General features: G+C 34.7%; 1 protein-coding gene across 1 annotated transcript in view; it reads left to right on the forward strand.

Annotated features, from left to right (window-relative positions):
• ANOS1 (anosmin 1) overlaps positions 1-18,877 on the forward strand; it is a 143,694-nt gene that overhangs the window by 97,088 nt on the left and 27,729 nt on the right. Inside the window, exons 6-9 of the mRNA XM_063450159.1 lie at positions 1,295-1,424; positions 10,966-11,171; positions 11,809-11,947; positions 12,724-12,870. Coding sequence (XP_063306229.1) covers positions 1,295-1,424; positions 10,966-11,171; positions 11,809-11,947; positions 12,724-12,870 — 622 coding nt within the window. The remainder of the gene's footprint in view (positions 1-1,294; positions 1,425-10,965; positions 11,172-11,808; positions 11,948-12,723; positions 12,871-18,877) is intronic.

Here is an 18,877-nt window from a genome sequence, read left to right on the forward strand (position 1 = left end):
TCAATTACCAATTCCAATCTTGTAGACACCTGTTTATTATAAGGAATTGAATATCAATGCAATTAAAAAATGCATCACTTTATTGAGTTATACACCAGTATATTTTTGAATAGTGTAATGCTACATAGTTGATTTCTGTTCCGTTATTGGCAATATAATGTATCCCAGACTACGTATTAGTGAATAGTGTAATGATGTGTAAAGATTTCCGTTTCTTTTACTCTTCAATTTTTTTTTGCTTTTGCTTGTGAGGCCCAATAGATACGTTAAAATAATGGGGCATTGACAAAACTTTTATGGTTAATTCATTGACTTAAAGTCAGTCCCATCCTTAATGCCAAACAAAACACATTTCAAGCGGTGATGTTTGGAAGGCGAGACTGGAATAACTAATGGAAAGCATTCTAATAATAAACCACAATTTTATTCATTGTAACCTACCAACTGATAACTTCTGAAAATAAGAATTAGATTAAAAAGCAGTGTAAGAATATTTATTGATGAACGGTTATTACAGCTTTCTTTTGCTAGTTAATTATTCACTAAACAGGTAATTGTGATAAGTTGAATACTCAAATGAACACTACAGTCTTATGAATACAAACTTTTTTATTAGTAGTAGTTGATACCCAGACATATGCATACTTATTGTTTCTATGACTGTCTGCAGCTTGACTTTTGGTTGAGGGAAGCAACTTCTACAATAAATACATTTTGATTTTTTAAGCCCAATATGCTTCAGATATTACCCTTCTTCCAGGCATCTCTGCCTCCTCCTTTGGCCCTGATTTGATGTGAAAGTCTCACACTTGGTGGAGATGATAGGCTGAAACAGTCAGCTGACACTCTCAACCTATCAATGTCTGCCCATTGAGAATAATGCATTGGAATGGTACATACCTTTTTAATCCATTTTTCTCAAATGCAGGATATTGATAGGATAACAGCATCAGCTGACTCTCTTACCCTATCGTCGGTGCCCAGTGCGAAGCATCCACATTGAAGCCGGGGCAGAAGGTGGAGAAGGCAGATGTGCCTGTACCGTGACAAAAAATCTGACTGTGTTGACTGATTGATAGGTGTTGGACTTTAGCCATATGTAATGTTCAATTTGCAAAGTAATGCTTTGCAATACTTTAAAATTAGCTCTTGATTTATCACAGAAACATTGAGTGCAACATTGGATCCAACAAATATTTTTTTTAATTTCATAACTTTAAAGGAACAATAATTATATATATATTTGTCTGCCTGCCCATTCATTCATGTTTTGTGTTTATTTATTTTAAATCAGACTACAGATGAAAGAGTTCAGTTGTCAGATGTCCGATCGAGCAAGTGGTACCAGTTCAGAGTTGCTGCTGTTAATGTGCATGGGACGAGAGGCTTCACAGCGCCAAGTAAACATTTTCGGTCATCAAAAGGTTAGTTATAACCACACTCTTGTTGAACTTCCAGTTAGTACATTTCCTATATATTTTTTTTTTTAAATAGATTTAGTTTTGTTCCGGAAGAGATGTTGTTTTACTTGGTATATACATGCATTATTTAAACTCAAATAACGGAATATGACTCTGACATTGCAAGTTCAATTACCACATTTATGTGATGGATTAAAAATGCTCGCATCTCCAATGTAATAATTCCTCTTTGGTGAAACAAAAAAAATATTGAAGCATATCTAAAGTAACTAACAATGACCGTGCATCCAGCTATTCAAGAAAGAGGCTAGATCTTGTGTGAGCAGAAAGAACAATGTATAGCTTTTCCTTTGCTTCCAGTTATGAAAAAATACTATATATATATATATATATACGTTCCTTAAACATATATAAAAAAACATAAATACCTTTGTGTAACTCTTTCCTCATACATACCAATATGTATATATTCCGTTAAACCTATTTCTTTACCCCCTTATCTGATTTATCGATACATCATATTATAAATGACTAAATTACCCTCTTTAATACATTGTTTATTATTGTGTTAACTATATATTGCATTTATGTTTATTATTTATTAGTAATCCCCCCCACCCAAACTAGTTAATTTTATGATTCACATCTCAATTTTATACAGTCATTAAGTGTTCTTGCATAGCAAGACCACTTAATGTTATCTCACATATATATAATTCTTATTATTATAGCCAAATTTACCACCCTAACTCCTCCCACAGTTTTTAGACTACTTAGACAGAAATACACTGAAATGTGCGGATTGTTCCCGATTGGATTGCTATTACTTTGTGGACTGTTTGCCGAATGGTTCACGGAATATCGTCGTTCTTGTGGCGAAATTGGTCCCATAGGAATGAATGGCAAAATGTTCAAAACTAGAGTGGGAGCTGGCAAAAGCTGAAAAATCAGGACATGATTTCTAAACTGCCACCACTCCCTCATTTTCAAGCCCACCTACACAAATCTTATATCAAAACGTTCAGCTATCCCTGCTGCCACTAGAAATGTCCACGGCTAAGCCATAGTCCTGATAGTTTTCACAATATGACCATTTGTTTGCAACTCACGCCGTCCATTGACATTCATTGAAACTTCACTCTAGCCAGCTCAAACTTGAAGGGCAATTTCTAAACTGTGACTGTGCCTTCATTGTTAATATTTCAGAGACATACTAAGCATCAAAATGTAGGTCTGTGTCTTTTGATTCTCACAATATAAAGCTCTTCGCTGTAGGATGTATAGTTTTTTAAAATACAACCATTTTAAGATGGCAACCGCCAAAATACTCTGACCTGTGCCAGGCTGGAGCAGCAAGTGATGCCATAGACAGAGCCTTTTGTACCTGCTAATGTTTTTATAAATGTATGTTTTAATGTAACTGTGAAGCACTTTGGGCAACAACGTTGCAATTAAATGTGCTATTATAAATAAATAATAACAGTTACTCCGCCTACTCCAGTTGTAGACTGTAGACTACTGATGGAGGCAAGAACACTTCACACAATTTCCCCACAATTTTCTAGTTTAAGTTGCCCTAGTTACATTAATTGGATGGTGATTACCATTCCATAGAAGTGATTGTTTTCCTTTAAGAACTGTAATTCATGATTACTGTTGCCTATTATTTCAAATATTTCACCTTGAATTACCTTAATACTAAAGCAGATTTATGTATATACACACATTATTTATTTATATACATGCATTCTCTGTGTGTATAAAAATAAACAGAACTTTGTATTTTAAGATCCAAGCATCAACAGAAAAGCTAAACCTTTTTTATGAATTTTATGAATGTCACTTGTTTCAACAAAAGAGTAGGACTAATCTTTCCAATGTGTTTTTCCTTTGCATTCTTCTGTCTATCGCAGTCTTTTGACTTTCTTACTATCAAGTGACAGTTCACCTTTTAATAACTTGTTTTTCTAGTTCTGAGCATTGGGTCAGAATGTTACAAATTGTATCATAGGGAGTGGTCTTTTCCAAATACAGATTTTTGTTTTCATTTGCCTGCTCCCTTTAAATGACAGGTAATAGAAGTGTAATTTTTACGTCATGCTTTGTGTGGTCCTTTTTTTTTTTTTTTTTTTTTACATTCACTCAGCAAAGATTTTTCAGCGTTTTTTTCATCATGTCAGTTATGTTTTACAATATGTGAACACAGGAATGCTAGCAGCTATGACGCTCAGAGATTAACTTGAATTGGAACAAGTCACATTTCTAACATATTACCGCCAAAGGAACAGTTTGAGTACACCCATACCAGTCCACATGATATTGACATTGTTATATATAACCGTAAAGTTCATCAGAAATGTACTATTCAATACATTTTCTTCAGTAGAACTATTCTGTGTAATTTGTAGTATGTGTATTGAGAATCTCGAGGCCACCCAATTTCTAAAAGGTTGTCAACACGGGAGCCATATTATGTTCTTTTCAATAGGGAGTGTTATATGTCAGAAGTCAAGTGGTGTGGATGGTGTTAATGTGTTTTTTAGTTTAAAATGTATTGCAAATACATCTACTTGGTATATTATTGGGAGGTTTAAATCAGATTAATATGTGCAAATGCAGTTTACAATATATTGTTAGTGTTTTTTTCTCCATGAGAACAAATACAGATTTTACATGTTTTAAGAGTGTAGTAACATAACATAGAGTTGGGTCAGTTCTTCATTTACATTAAATTCTGTGTTTTTATGTTTATTGTATATTAGATGTAGGCTTTATTCTTCAACATTTATTAAAGGCAAATATTATAAAAGATTGCAAATGATGACACAGACACTATTTTACCATGGTAAAAAAGCCAGCACCATATCTGCGTAAATAACCCCAATAATTCATAACACAGTATCAATCATGGTTTCAGGAAGCCTTCTGGTTTAGTCAGTTCAAATAAAAGCTAGGTCAAATGTTAGCATTAATCATCAGCTCCAATCCCCATTATGTAGCCTCAAAGGAACCAGTTAACAATTAATTGCGAACACAAGCAAGAATCAATACATTTCTCTAGCAACCTTCAATTATCAAGGAAATGGATCCACTGAGTAAAGACTGTTATTTTTAGCACATGGTCATGTTGAATAGACTACAGATGTAAAATGTAAAGATAGTATTTGTTATGACATTTCACAACAAATGTCTTGTTGAACTAAATTGTTCCCTCATCAAAAGACATAGTCATTTATCTAAATCTAAAAGACTGTATTTAAACGGCCGTGTTCTGAATTAAAGACCTATATGTGATAACTACATTTAATTTACCTACAAGATAGCCTTACTGAGAGCAAGTTGTGATTCACTTTTTTCTTGGTTACACTCTTCTACACTAGGAAATGTACGGTCTTGGATGGGGATTATTGTTCAACCGTCAATGTCTCATGCTAACGTGTTATAATGAGAAGAACATTTGGGGATTTTCTCTGATTTTCTATATGTCCTTGTTCATTGATGGTAATAGCGAGCTTAATGGCACTCGTTATGTTGACCTTAGAAAGCTGAAGTTCATAGCTGGTGCCATAACTAACTGAGCTATCTCAGAGCCTCACATTTAAAGATCGACTGTTGCTTTTATTTTATTGATTATCAGTTTTCTAGGAAGCTGGTGTTCTCGCACATCCTAAGAGCTGTTTAAATGTAATCTGTGGAATAATAATTTTGTGGGTCAACCTTCATGAAAATCCCACATGGAGAGAAGCAATGAAAAATGCTATATATGCGTGATGCTACTACTAAATATATAAATACCTGTATCTCACGGCTGAGAGACATGTTACGGTGTAAACTTTTCTTTTAAAATACATGGCTGGGCTGCACAGAGATATGGAAGAAGACTCTTACCATTGTTTCACAAATTCAATTATTTTAATATTTTCTCAAATTATTCACATTTCAGCAGACTATCTCTCCTTTGTGTAATGCTATGAATTGCTCATTTAACTTTGTCTCGCGAACCAACAAGTGTTTTCCATGCTTTTTATATCATTGGCTACAAAATCATCCACTAAGGAATATGAAATTCAACTCCAGAATTTTAACATACCCAGAGGAGTTGCAAAAGTCATTTGAATACATTTTCTTGCAACCATTACCCATATGGTGCAATTGTAAAACCACCTTTATTGTTTGTACTGAAACAGAGGTAGTTACATTTCGGATTCATGCTAGTCTGTCTTTTTTTGATTTTTTTTACAAACCAGATATAAACTAAATCCAACTTATTTCAGTATGCATAGCCTTATTTTAATGCTAAGAAATAAAGCTCCGGCACTCGGTTATTTCAGGTGCAATCTGTGCTTTTACTTAGCCATTCCAAATGGCAGACAACATTTAGACAAGATGTGTGTCTTGATCAGGCCCTGATAGCTTAATAAAGACACACAACATGTCGAAACGTTGCCTATCATTTGAAATGGCTTAATAAAACACACATTGCACCTGAAATTACAGAGTACTGGACCTTTATTTCTTAGCATTTCTCGTGGGTCCTTAAAGTAGGGACCTTTAAGCATGACACAGGTACCAAAAATCATAGAGCTTGAATAGTACCTCTCCTGTACTTCTTATTTTAATGCTGACATCCTTGTTGAGAATTTCTAGCCAGGTAGACAGAATTATTAAGACATTGTAACTTCACTATAGGGTCAGGAACACAAACATGTATTTCAGACCCTATAGTGTTAAAACCACCATCTAGCCCCCCTGGGCCCCTCATGCCTCCATAAATATAGCAAAATCTTACTGTATTAAAGCCTGAAGCTGTAACTCTGCATGCTGTTAGACTCAGAAAAACAAGCAGTCTGCTGACATCATCAAATGTGGTAGCCTGATCCAATCACAATGCTTCCCATGGGATTGGCTGAGACTGACAAGGAGGCAGATCAGGGGCACAGCCAGCATGATTCAAACACAGTCCTGGCCAATCAGCATCTCCTCATAGAGATGAGTTGAATCAATGAATCTCTATGAGGAAAGTTCAGTGTCTGCATGCAGAGGGAGGAGACACTGAATGTTTGGATGCATTTTAGGCAGCCATGACCCAGGAAGGATCTCTAACAGCCATCTAAGGAGTGGCCAGTGAAGTTATCACTAGGCTGTAATGTAAACACTGCATTTTCTCTGAAAAGACAGTGTTTTCATCAAAAGCCTGCAAGTTATGATTCTACTCACCAGAACAAATTCAATAAGCTGTAGTTGTTCTGGTGACTATAGTGTCCCTTTAACAATTTAATTGATAGGCAATCTGTGATGTCTTTGCCTAGCCTCATAAAGAATGACAATGCTACCCACACAATAAAATCCAGAATGGTTCAGAAAGCTTCAAATAGCAGTAACATGCAAAATAAGTGAAATAGTTTCAGCTCGTGGTTCTATAAACAAAGTAAAAGAAAAAAAATGAAGTTAGAAGGAGAAAAATGAAATGTTTTTCATGTTACACACAGCTTTTACCCATACTCATAGAATGATAAGTTAATTATATTTGATAGTAAAATGTCGTTATTTTTTGTTTTTTTCTTCCATCTGAACAGTGAGTTTCAGAGAGTTATAAATTTGAAAGAAACTCTCCGAGCACCATAACCAATAATCTACAATGTGTTGTAGACATAGTGGTGCCAGGAGTGCCCTGGAAGTGGCAATTGGCACACACCAGGTAAGAAGTTAAACCATTAGCAAAAGGTTTGACTACTCTCTTTGAGGGTGTCCAGGCACCCATCAGACTGAAAACATTTAACAACCCAGCGCAACCTAAATTTTACAACTTGGTTGTCAACTCAGCAAATCTAACTGTTTAGAGTAAAAAAACAAAAACAAATAAAATAAAGACAAAAAACGACTATGGGGTGTTGTTTAAAAACAAGGTTGAAATAACAAGTATTTGATTGAAAGGTTCTAGTGATACTTGGCTGGGGAAAGGATTAAGAAACATAGTAAGATGAATATATATTTTTTTCTTTTGCTCCCCAAAGAATATGCTATATTGATTCTGTGTCTTATAAAAGAAAAACAGGCAACACATTTTTTTTCAGACATAAGTCCCATGTTGAAAGTGATTTCATGGTTACATTACCAAGTGTTAGTAAAATCAAAACAGACACCCACTCCCTTCCATAAAACTATTTCTCTCTCCCTCTCGGGACCAATGATTTTATAATGTGGAGCAGCTGGCTTTTGTGTGTCATTCCTTGGTCATTGCGGAATCCTAAGGAGATGCCTTTAATGTTTTAAAGTAGTGGAAACCTTGTCAGCACTACAGCTTTAAGACTTCAGGGTTGTAGGTCAGAATGATAAAACATAAAAATAGCCACTCATTTGTATTAAAAATAATCTCATAATTATTACATTGTCCTGTAAACCTCTTTAAAGTGTTCTCGTTGTTGATGCGCTTGATGTAAATATACAACGGAATCTGTTGTTTACATTCTGGTGTATAATACTTGTAATAGACATTTGTTTAATAAATATATTGAAAGGAAATAAACACATTTCTTATTTTGGGATCTCAGCTGTAAACCTTTCTCTTGTAGTTTGCATGTTCTTTTTTCTCTTCGCTCTACATTCCTTTGTAGTTATTTGAACAAATACACACACTGACACACACATACAGTGTGACGTTAAGCTGCTGGAGAAACAGCTGTCAGTGGTGAGACAGCCCAGGGTCCCCCTGTGGCTACCAGGGACAGTCCTTATGGTTACCACAGGGAAGCAATATATTGCACCATTGTCTAGCAGTGCGGAGGGTCTCAAAACTGCTAGGGAGATCAGGGGAAAATGTCTCTGTGTTCCTACTCTCTTCCAGTGATTGACCTCGGGATGGAGAATGCAGAGATATGTCATATTCCAACTGCAATAACCAAAAGGCCACACACGGAAAAAGAATGTCTTATAGTATCTGTGAGAGTGTCTAAATGTGTCTGACTGCGTCTACCGCAGTATGTATATCCGTAAGCATGTCAGCAAGTGTGTCTATATTTAAGAATATACACATATTTATGAATTTCCATTTTTTAGTTTAAATGATAATAAATGTATATTAAGAGGTGTGGTGTTTCATCTCTCTGAATGCCTAAACCTGATCTTTCCAGCAGCGATGTGTTATAAAGTATATAGACTTTGGCATATTGATTATACTTTTGGAAAGACAACGTGAGCATTTTATGGCCATAATATTTGTTTAAAGCTCCAGTTTAGGTGTTATTGCAATAATATATATATATATATGTATTATGTAGCCTTGATTGTGCCATTCATATAATAATTTATATGAAATGCACTGATCTGCTTAACCCCTTAAGGACCAAACTTCTGGAATAAAAGGGAATCATGACATGTCACACACGTCATGTGTCCTTAAGGGGTTAAAGGGACACTATAGTCACCAGAACACCTACAGCTTAATGTAGTAGTTATGGTGAGTGCAGTATGTTATTGTAGGCTTTTGCATTTTAACAGTGCCTTACATTTCTGCCTAGTAACACCTCTAGGAGCTGTCCCTCTCATGGCCACTAGGGGTGCTTCCTGGGTCAGTGTAGTGTGCAGGAAATCATTGTATTGGCTGAGATCTTCAAATTTTATGATCTTAGCCAAGGATGCAAAGGGGGCAAAGGGGGTGGAGCCTTCCATGAGGAGACCTATGCAGCGCTGGAAAATAGGTTAGTAAATTCCCATTTAGACCTATTGTCAGGATTACAAGTTGATCCAGCACGCAGTACTGTGTCACACCTTGGAATAAGGATAACGTATAACCGTACCGGACTCCAAAAATAGCCAAAATACTTGCTGAGGTCAGTGATACAGAATCAGACACAAAGTTGAAGGAAAGCCACAAGTCAAGGATACAAGAAAACCAAATCAAAACAAAGTCAAATACCAGAAAATCAAGATCAGGAACGCACTCTCGGATAACCATAGGCATAAAACCACGACAGGGCAATGAGCAATAGGAGAATTGGGTTTAAATACCCCTCCTGTGAATCTGATTGTCTGTAACCGGCCTTTGACCAGGTTTATTAAAGGCAATTACCAGGTTTCAATGTGCATGATTGCTGCTCGGCACAACTTTTCCTGTCAGGACGGTAATGTTGCTCGGCACGACTTTACCTGTCAGGACAGTAAATGCCATTAACCACATTTTCATGTGCGGATAAATACGTGACACCTATGACCCATTTAGACCTATGGTGTTAGGAATACATACTTGTATTCCTGACACTATAGTGTTCCTTTAAATATTATATATATATATATATATATATATATATATATCACAAAGAAATCAACTTAATAACAGATTAAATAAAGCATAGGAACTGTCACCATACACATTATCAATATAGACCTAAGAGTATATAATAAAAATAGATGAATCACAGTAATCTGTTGGTCTGAAATAGAGTATTCAGATGAATAGAATGAAATCATACCTTCAACAGATACAATGCTTTCTTCTCTCGTCATCTCATTGTAACTATGAATCGTTGTCTTTTTAACACATCTGTTCAACAAAGAATAAGAAACGAAGTTCCTTTCAATGTATAATGGAAGTTTGCTTCATAAAAGAATAGATACTCCACTTATTATGTTGATTATTTGACTAATGCAGTGAGCGTGGAAATTTATGAAATAGCTAATTTACCCCTGCAAAAACATCCAGGTGCACGTTGAAGTGAAAGAATGCCTGAGCTCATTTTTTTTTTAAAATGCTTTCAAGTTTAGCTCTTTTTGTTCTTAAGCTGCAAGAGACGCTCCACCTGACTTGCTATTTTTGTATGGCATGAAACGCAAGTAAAATACATTTCTGTGACCTTATTGTGACATACACCAAATTGAGCAGATACTTATGAATTGTTGTAACAGTTGTTATAAATAGAAAAAATAGAACAAAATAAAACCTACCAAACAATTAAACTCTACGATACTATAAAATGTGATATATATCTGCGCTTTTATTTTTATTTTAAAGTCTTCATAAGCGTACTAATTCCTGATTTAATTACCTAATTTTCTCTATATATATTATATACATTTTACATTTTTCTTGGAAAATACATAACTAATTAGCAGTAGATATCCTTGCCAGTATATTGAGAACAGTTTTTTCCACCTCAGTTCATATAATACAAACACAGTTATATCAGGTAGACACATGGACAAATGCTCACAAATGACGTCCAATAGTGATCATTTGTGGTTGGATGGATGCATTTGCACGTACTTAAGTCCACTTACAATACCCAATACCCAGCTTGGAGTAAAATAAAAGAGACGTGTATGTTAAGTTATATATTTGGTTTAAATTCCACCGGTAAAGTATATACTTGTATTCCTACCTGAAAGTGATCATACTAACCTCACACATTTTGGTTTTAATAATTTTTAGAAAAGAGAACTGTAAAGCATGTTTTTATTAGTGTATAGTAGTTTAAGGCAATACTTCCTTTATGACATGATGTACTGTTATTATCTAATTAGATATATAATAAAATTCTTCTTATTGCAGATCCTTCTGCTCCGCCAGCACCAACTAATCTAAAACTCGCAAACACCTCTACAATCAGTGATGGAACTGTGACAGCTAAGATCATATGGGATCTACCAGAGGAGCCTGATATTCCTGTGCATCATTATAAAGTCTTCTGGAGCTGGACTTCCAACACCAAATCTGTTGTTCCAGCTAAGAAGAAGCGGAGGAAGACCACTGAAGGGGTAAAAATAAATGGATACATGTTTGCTTTGTTAAAGCATCAGAATTGTTTCTCAATATCTTGGGCTGGTGCTCTTAGCCAAGAACTGGACAGCCGTCATGGACAATGACCAAGCAGAGAAGGGACAGGAGAGCATTTTAGGTCTCTTTAATAAAGAGAAAAACATTAAATTAAAAGACATACATGACACATTTTGCTCGATCCTGTCCATTGCATAGTTTTGCTATAAAATTCATGCTTCGTATTATATATATATAATATTTGTATTCCTTTTTGGGGACGAGGGAGGGTTCAAATTAAAATACTGAAAGAGAAGAAGGTAGAGATGGAAAATGATAGGATTTGCACATGGTAAACCTTATTAGGATTGAGTAATATTTGTTATTTTCAGCCCTACAGCACCAATGTAGTGTGAGTTTCGATCATTTTGTGAATTTAGAACTTGCCTTTCTCTATTTACATTAACACATCCAAGATCCAGATTTTGTTTTCTTCCAACCATCAGGGGCTTTAAAATTATATAGTGTATTAAGGTGCTTTCATTCTCAAATCCATTGTTATTTCTGGGTATTTCTGTGACTGCTATGTAATTTCAGTCTCAAAACCTCTGTGTTCCTGTGATTCCTATCTAATTCCAGTCTCAAAACTATGTGATTTTGGAAGGACTTCAACCAAACAGCAACTATTTTGTGGAGATACAAGCAATTACATACTGGGGACAAGTGCGTCTGAAAAGTGCTAAAGTCTCTCTATACTTTTCTTCAGGCACCTCAAGCAGTAAGTGCACCAAGTATCATGTGTTTTATGCTTAGCATGAAAATTCCTTTCTCTCTATATTATAAAAACACATACCCAACAATATGTAAATAAAATCATTTCCAAAGTCATTTTGCTTTTATTGAGCTGTCGATAGAAATCCATGGTACATGATGACAGAGATTCATTAGATAACAAAGATAGCTTGCTCTTCTATAGAAAAACAATTATTACTATACAGATTTGCAGATTTAATTATTGATGTAACAATAATTAAGAATTACTCTCGAATTGAATAGTCTAGAGCAAATTAGACAAAAAAAAACGAAACCATATCAATGGTAAAATATGAAGTGTAACATTTTATGGTTTAACTTGAAATTGCTTTATAAAAGTAGTTTAAAAAGTATTTCACTGTGGAGACCTCTGCTCAGTAAGGACATCAGTGAACTCATTCCCTAGAGTTCCTATTGGTTTTGTGTTGCACTAATATTAAAGATCTTCAAAATAAATATTGGAGTTGCTGTCATTAAACTACAAGTTAGGGTTTTATTTTATGTTTTATAATAACATCTTTTAGGTTTAATACTTATTCTACAGGCAAATTCATGGAAGTAGATCTCTAAAATAACCCACTTCATCCTACTTTGAATAATTATTTGTTTCTAAAATGCACTGTTAATTAGATTATTAGTTAATGAGATATTCTTCATTTGTTGTGGTTTCCCTGAAACTATGTTTGAAAATCATTTGGAGAATGGTAGGTTGTGTCTAACATATCCATCTGTTATTTTCAGAGGATCAGGTGTCAAAAGTCAGTAAAATCAAGACTGAAACTCTTGTGCCTCCACAAAGGAAGAGAACTGCTCGTATGCTTGAAATTGGTGCACCGTTCTACCAGGATAACCAGCTTCAAGTCAAAGTCTACTGGAAAAAAGCAGAAGGTAAAAATGAAACTTCTCAAATTGAAATGAATGCCATAGTTCATGAGCGCAATTAACTTTCTATTAGAAAACATGTTTATAAATGAATGAGGGAATAAATATGCAACACATCAAGTCTGACGACAGACAGATTTGTTGAGTTGTTCCAAAATGGAAGAACTTTTCTTGCTAGCATTATATATTTCGGTAAACATTTAAAACATTTATGTATATTTTTTAAGACAAAAGTTATATTTCCAATGTAGGGGTAGGCAACCTTCAGTACTTCAGAAGGTGTAAATGTTGTGGACTACATCTCCCATAATGGTTTTACATCCATAATGCTGGCAAAGCATCAAGGGAGATGTAGTTTACAACATCTCGAGTGTCAAAGGGTGCATACCCCTGCTCTAATGGTTCATCTTGTTATCTTGCAATCTGTAGTAACATACTTAAATTGGGATCTTTTAGTCAGTCCCTGGTTTACAGTTGACTTTAAAGCAAAATTGGGAGCATACAAAATAGTTTGATGGATATACAAAAGAGAGACTCTAATGAGAAATTCTACCACCTGCTGATGTATCATATCCCTCTATCAGCTTATAAATTGATAAAGTGTATGTAGAGAGCAGTCTACTTCTCTTTAGAGTAAATGGAAGCGAGTGGAGGCCTCCATACACCTGACCATATATTTTTAATGAATGAAATGGCAGTCCATAGCAGAACTATCAATGTCCTCCATGTAGCCATGTATTGGAAATTAGTAACAGAGATTTATGGTAAATGAATAGCTGTTTGTATGTCTCCTAACACACCTTTCTCTTGTCTGGTGGAAATGAAAGACAAACAGAATTGTTCACTAAGCCATGGGTTGCCAGATATTCATTACGGAACTACAATACTTAGGGCAAATCAGCCGAGCTGGAAACATAGTTGATTTGAACAATTCTTCCAGTTTAACTATTTTGACCCAAAATTTCAATTAAGCGGTGTGTATAGTAATTTGACAGATAATGTGATTGGATTTTATATAAGTGGCATGCGCCAGGCATCATGCTGGAAATCAGAATGATTTGTATAACAATATCATAATTATATTAGTAGACATTGTAAGAATAGAACATTTTTTTATGCTATGCAATATATTTATATTAAAATCTATTAATTAATTGTATTGTATTATACATATCTTAGCAGCAGGACTGCATGTTGCTTAACTATAGAGAATAAACAGAATAAAATTACTGTTGTTGCTTTAGTATTCTACTTACGTCAGTTGAACGTCCCATTATGTGTTTTGTAGGTCAGTTTTTAACTACTGCCATTAAAACAGCTTCATGATTATTTCATTTGATGCACATTTACTTGTAAACATCTGTCTCTGCATTTAACGCTCTAATGGAGAATACTAGACTAAGTGCAGTCAAAAAAAATGGAAAGATTTGATATCTCACTGATGGCATGTATTGCCCTTATGCCAATCGTCGGTAATCTCACACTTTTTTCCTACTATCTTTTTTAGTTCACATGTCATGCATACACGTGAATGTTTATGAGTGTTTACATACTGATATGAAACAGGTCAAAGGCAGCCATTTAGGCAACAGATAATACAAAATTATCAGTATAGGTCACTGAGGGCCTATGCTCTTTTTCAGAAACAAACTTAAAATTCTAACCTAAAGAGTTCAAATTGGCAACAGGCAAAACACAATGGAAACTAACAATAATACATATGGACACGTCACCAAGGCAGTATAGAAGGATCCTAGAAAGGTGGACAACAGCTTTGAGGGTTACGGATTATCATTTATAAATAATATATTATAATACAGTAAACTTTAAGTAGTAACCTTTAGAAATGCGTAATTTGTCACATGATCAAATTTAAAGGAAAGAACATGTAAATGTCCAGGGGAAGACCATAGTAGGGGGCAAACCGGAAGCCATGATAGAACTCCAATATGAATTAAAGTCAGTTTAGCTGGTTTAAAATAAATAGAGCAGCTGTGCCCTTGTTCCCCTCTTAACTAAACATGCATTGTATTAACTGATAGAACACAGGTTAACACAGGAGCTGTCATGTAAAATTTAGTTATAAATCCAGAGACAATGCAAGTTGTGTCAGCCCTAGGGCTCTGCTAAAAATGCAGGTCAACTTCAATTTAGATTAGAAAGTGAATTTCACAACAAGACGAAAGATATTGTTTTTCTCATTAGGTTTATGATTGTTAATTTAGAGGATGCTAATTGGTTTACTATTCGCAAAATAAAATCACTTACATCACCTAAACCTATATTAAAATTCCTTTACTCTTATCTACATGTTCCCAACGATTCAAACAGAAGAAGCGTGGCAAAAATGCAGAACACATCTGTATAAATAAATTTCAAAGCAAAGTTAATTGACAGAAGAGATACAAATGGCATTCTTTTACAAGTGCCTTAAGGAAAATGGGGCACAACATGATGCACGCTGGCTGAATTAAGAATTGGCCACAGTGATTAGTTATGGTCTGTAGTTAATCCATTTAATCAGGGAGGAATGCTGGATTCTTTTACAGTTATCCTAAAGCTTTTCTTGAAACAAGACACAAAACAAAGATCATAAAGTTCATCTGAAAAGTGTATATTTTCATATAGATTAAGAAAAAAAAATCAAAGATCTGTTGTAGCATAAAAATGCAGCTGTATTGAAGAGGCTTAAAGTGTTTGTTTTTGAAAAGTAATATTTTTTTTAGCATTGTCGTTCTTTGAAAGTGGTTTTCTATGCTTATTTTATCACGTGAGCTCACTTATTAAACGTACGTCGATATAGTTTTTTTCTTCATGTTTGTTATATACTGAAAGACTTAGACATGAAATTAACATTTTAATAACTAGTATTTTGGAAAAAAAAATTATTCAGAATTCCTTGTTTTGTAGTTATTGTAATTTAGGCTTTTATTCAAAAACGTTGAATTTGTCAAGTGATTTTTGAAGGAAGTTTTAGAAAATCGGTTTAGGGAGGTTTAAAATGTTACTTTAAGTTGGCCAATATTCATTTTATCTACAAATAGCCGAGTATGATAGAAATGTACTTGCCTAATTTGAACAGTCCCTGTTAAATAGTGCTCGATAACAGCCAAACTGAAGACATTATTTGTCATGGAACTGCTACACAGTCATTAATAAATGATTAAATACAAACATAAAAGAGGCCATCCGACTTCATTGATCTTCTAGCATGAATATTCTTATATTTTAACTGAACAATTGAAAAAATAATGCTAATCTTTGAGAGATCAAATTATTATCTAGTTACAATGCTACGAGATTTCCCTAAGCAAGTGCCGCCTATACCCACCTTTGTGGCTGTTGCTCTAAGAGGGACATCCTGAGTTCAGTCCTACAAACATTGCAGAATACAGTTAAAGGAACAGCGCACACACAAACAAATATACAGCTTTATATTTAACAAGCCTACTTAATATCACCTATCTTAGCAAATAAATATGGGGATTCTGTTCCACCATATGGCCATATTGTGTTAAGCCTACCACTACGTCACAGTACCCCACTATCGGTGGGTCCTAAACTAATTTTTTTTAAAAATGGGAATTGGGGACACAACCAGAACATGCATTTCTAAGCAGTGGTGCTGCCGTAAAGACCAAAACATATTAAAAATACAGTTAAAGGAACAGCGCCAAGATTTCAGGTCTGACATTCATCTTCTCCACTGTCTGCATAGACACATTGAACACTTTCAACTGAGACGCATTGACTTAATGCATATGTATGAGGTGATGCCGATTGGTGAAGTGCATGCATATAACCCCCCCCTTAGTGCGTTCCTACAGGTAAGTATTGGATTGGCTGATGATCTCATGCAGGTAGACAGGGCGACAGCACAGAGACCGGTGAGACGAGGGCTAAATGGTAAGTCAGTCTTTTTTTATTGCGCACAGCAGGGAAGAGTCATCTAAATAGTTAGCAGAACACTATAGTGTTAGGAATACACATTTCCGTTGACCGTTGTTATCAACATAAAACTTAAATAAAAATAAAAATAAGATATTTTAAAAAAAAAGGAATACACATTTCTATTCCTAGTGCTATAGTATAGTTTCTTTAGTATGTAAAGTATGTTCTCAGCAATTTCTTATGGAATTTATCAACAGAAGCCGTGATTCACAACCCAGTTCTCAAGGCAACAGAGTAAGGCAAGGATGGGAAAGAAACCCAGTACACATACAGAATATATAATTGAATAAAATACAACCTGGTAATTAGGACCAGGATTAAATGGTCAGTGTGAACCTATAATAGAACACTACATAGTGTAATACAATAATGATAAAGTGAAAATAGTGCTGGTAAGTATTGGACTCACAAACATAAGTGAGAATAGGCTTCTCACCCCACCAGGGGTAATACAAAGGATAGGTAACAGAGGAAGGCAACCTGTTGCAATTGTATCTCACTGCCTGAGTTGGATACAGTTGGGTACAATTTGAAAAAATAGCTACATTGCTATTATAAATATGGTTAATTGGCTATTTACTACTCACACACTTGTACTTGAGACTTTAAACCAAGCAGTCAGTTTGTCAATAGTAATATTTGAAATATTCTAAGACACTTTTCCAGACATTCGAATGAGATGTTGATTATTGGAATAAAGCCACACGTACCTTGAGTACACAGTAACAGGGTAAAAAATAAACAAAACTATGCACAGAATGTAGAGATCTGTCTTACAGCATTAATGTAAAACAGAATTGTGTGGTTGTGTTTAATCATGAACAAGAACAAAAGATGTACTCTGATCAAAAATACAAGAATCATGTACTTTACAAATGGGGATTATATCATCTACTGAATCAGTGTGAGGATTATATGCAGTATTATTTCCCTCTGTTATTCATAAAAATGAAATGTGCATGTTTTATGAAAAAAAAAATCCTTCGTACTAGTGCAAAACATATTTTTCACTGTTATTATCTCTAAATGCTGGGTTAGAGCAGTAAACTAAATGCTCACTTTTGGGGGGCATGCGTATCATTGGTGATTACACCCCCCCTCTTTTCTGGCTCCACCTTATACCATGTACCTCTCTGATTTAAAAATGCCCTGGCCACATTTTTTCATACTCCCTGTCCCTGCTACCAACCTCTGTAGGTTAGTAGTGATAGATGCTGTGTTCAGCTTATTCCAGAACATGGAATTTCAATTTTGGTGGAGGAAGAGTTAACCTATGGAGAAGGGCAAATCTACTTACCTAAATCCAAAAAATTGCCATCACAAACAACTTGTTATATAAGGGCATCAACGTCAATGTCCTCAAATACTGTTAAATATTGCATGAGCTAGCAACTATTACATCATTATTAAATCCAGGGTAATAATGGGACAGTCCATACTCCTTAAGCTATTCACTTATCTTAAGTGGTTTAGGGTTTAACGACATGTCCCCCTCTGGCTTATTTTAGAAAAAATACCGATATCAGTAGAAATTCTCACTTTTTTAAAATCCCCTTAGTAACACCTCATAGACAGCTGGAAGGGTTTCAGTAATAAACAGTTCAAGAAAAACTCTAATTTAAAATAAAAAATCTCTATCTATCTATCTATCTGTCTGTCTGTCTACATGTATTAGCAAACAATATCCACCATCTTTGGATTTTTACCAGACCACACACATTTAAAATTAATTAAAAACCCATAAACATATGTAATATAAGGGGAATATACTGATTAAATCCATAAATATATGTATTATAAGGGGGATATACTGGTTAAGCCCTATTTAATATGCTTATGTTTGTAACAGTTCTGTGCTAGACCATAGCCTATGAAAGTCATTCTGAGTTATTTATTATACGACTCAGAAGAAGCTAATTTAAAGAGGGTCACATATGTATTTTTATTTTATAGCAAATCATTTTGAGCTACAACATGGTAAAAGCACATTTGTTCCATATATGTAAATGTGGAATGTCATCCCTTGTTACAGAGTTTTTTTCTTGTTACATACAGCAAAAGT

Source organism: Pelobates fuscus, chromosome 1 (genome assembly GCF_036172605.1).
Source record: "Pelobates fuscus isolate aPelFus1 chromosome 1, aPelFus1.pri, whole genome shotgun sequence".
NCBI classification, from domain to species: Eukaryota; Metazoa; Chordata; class Amphibia; order Anura; family Pelobatidae; genus Pelobates; species Pelobates fuscus.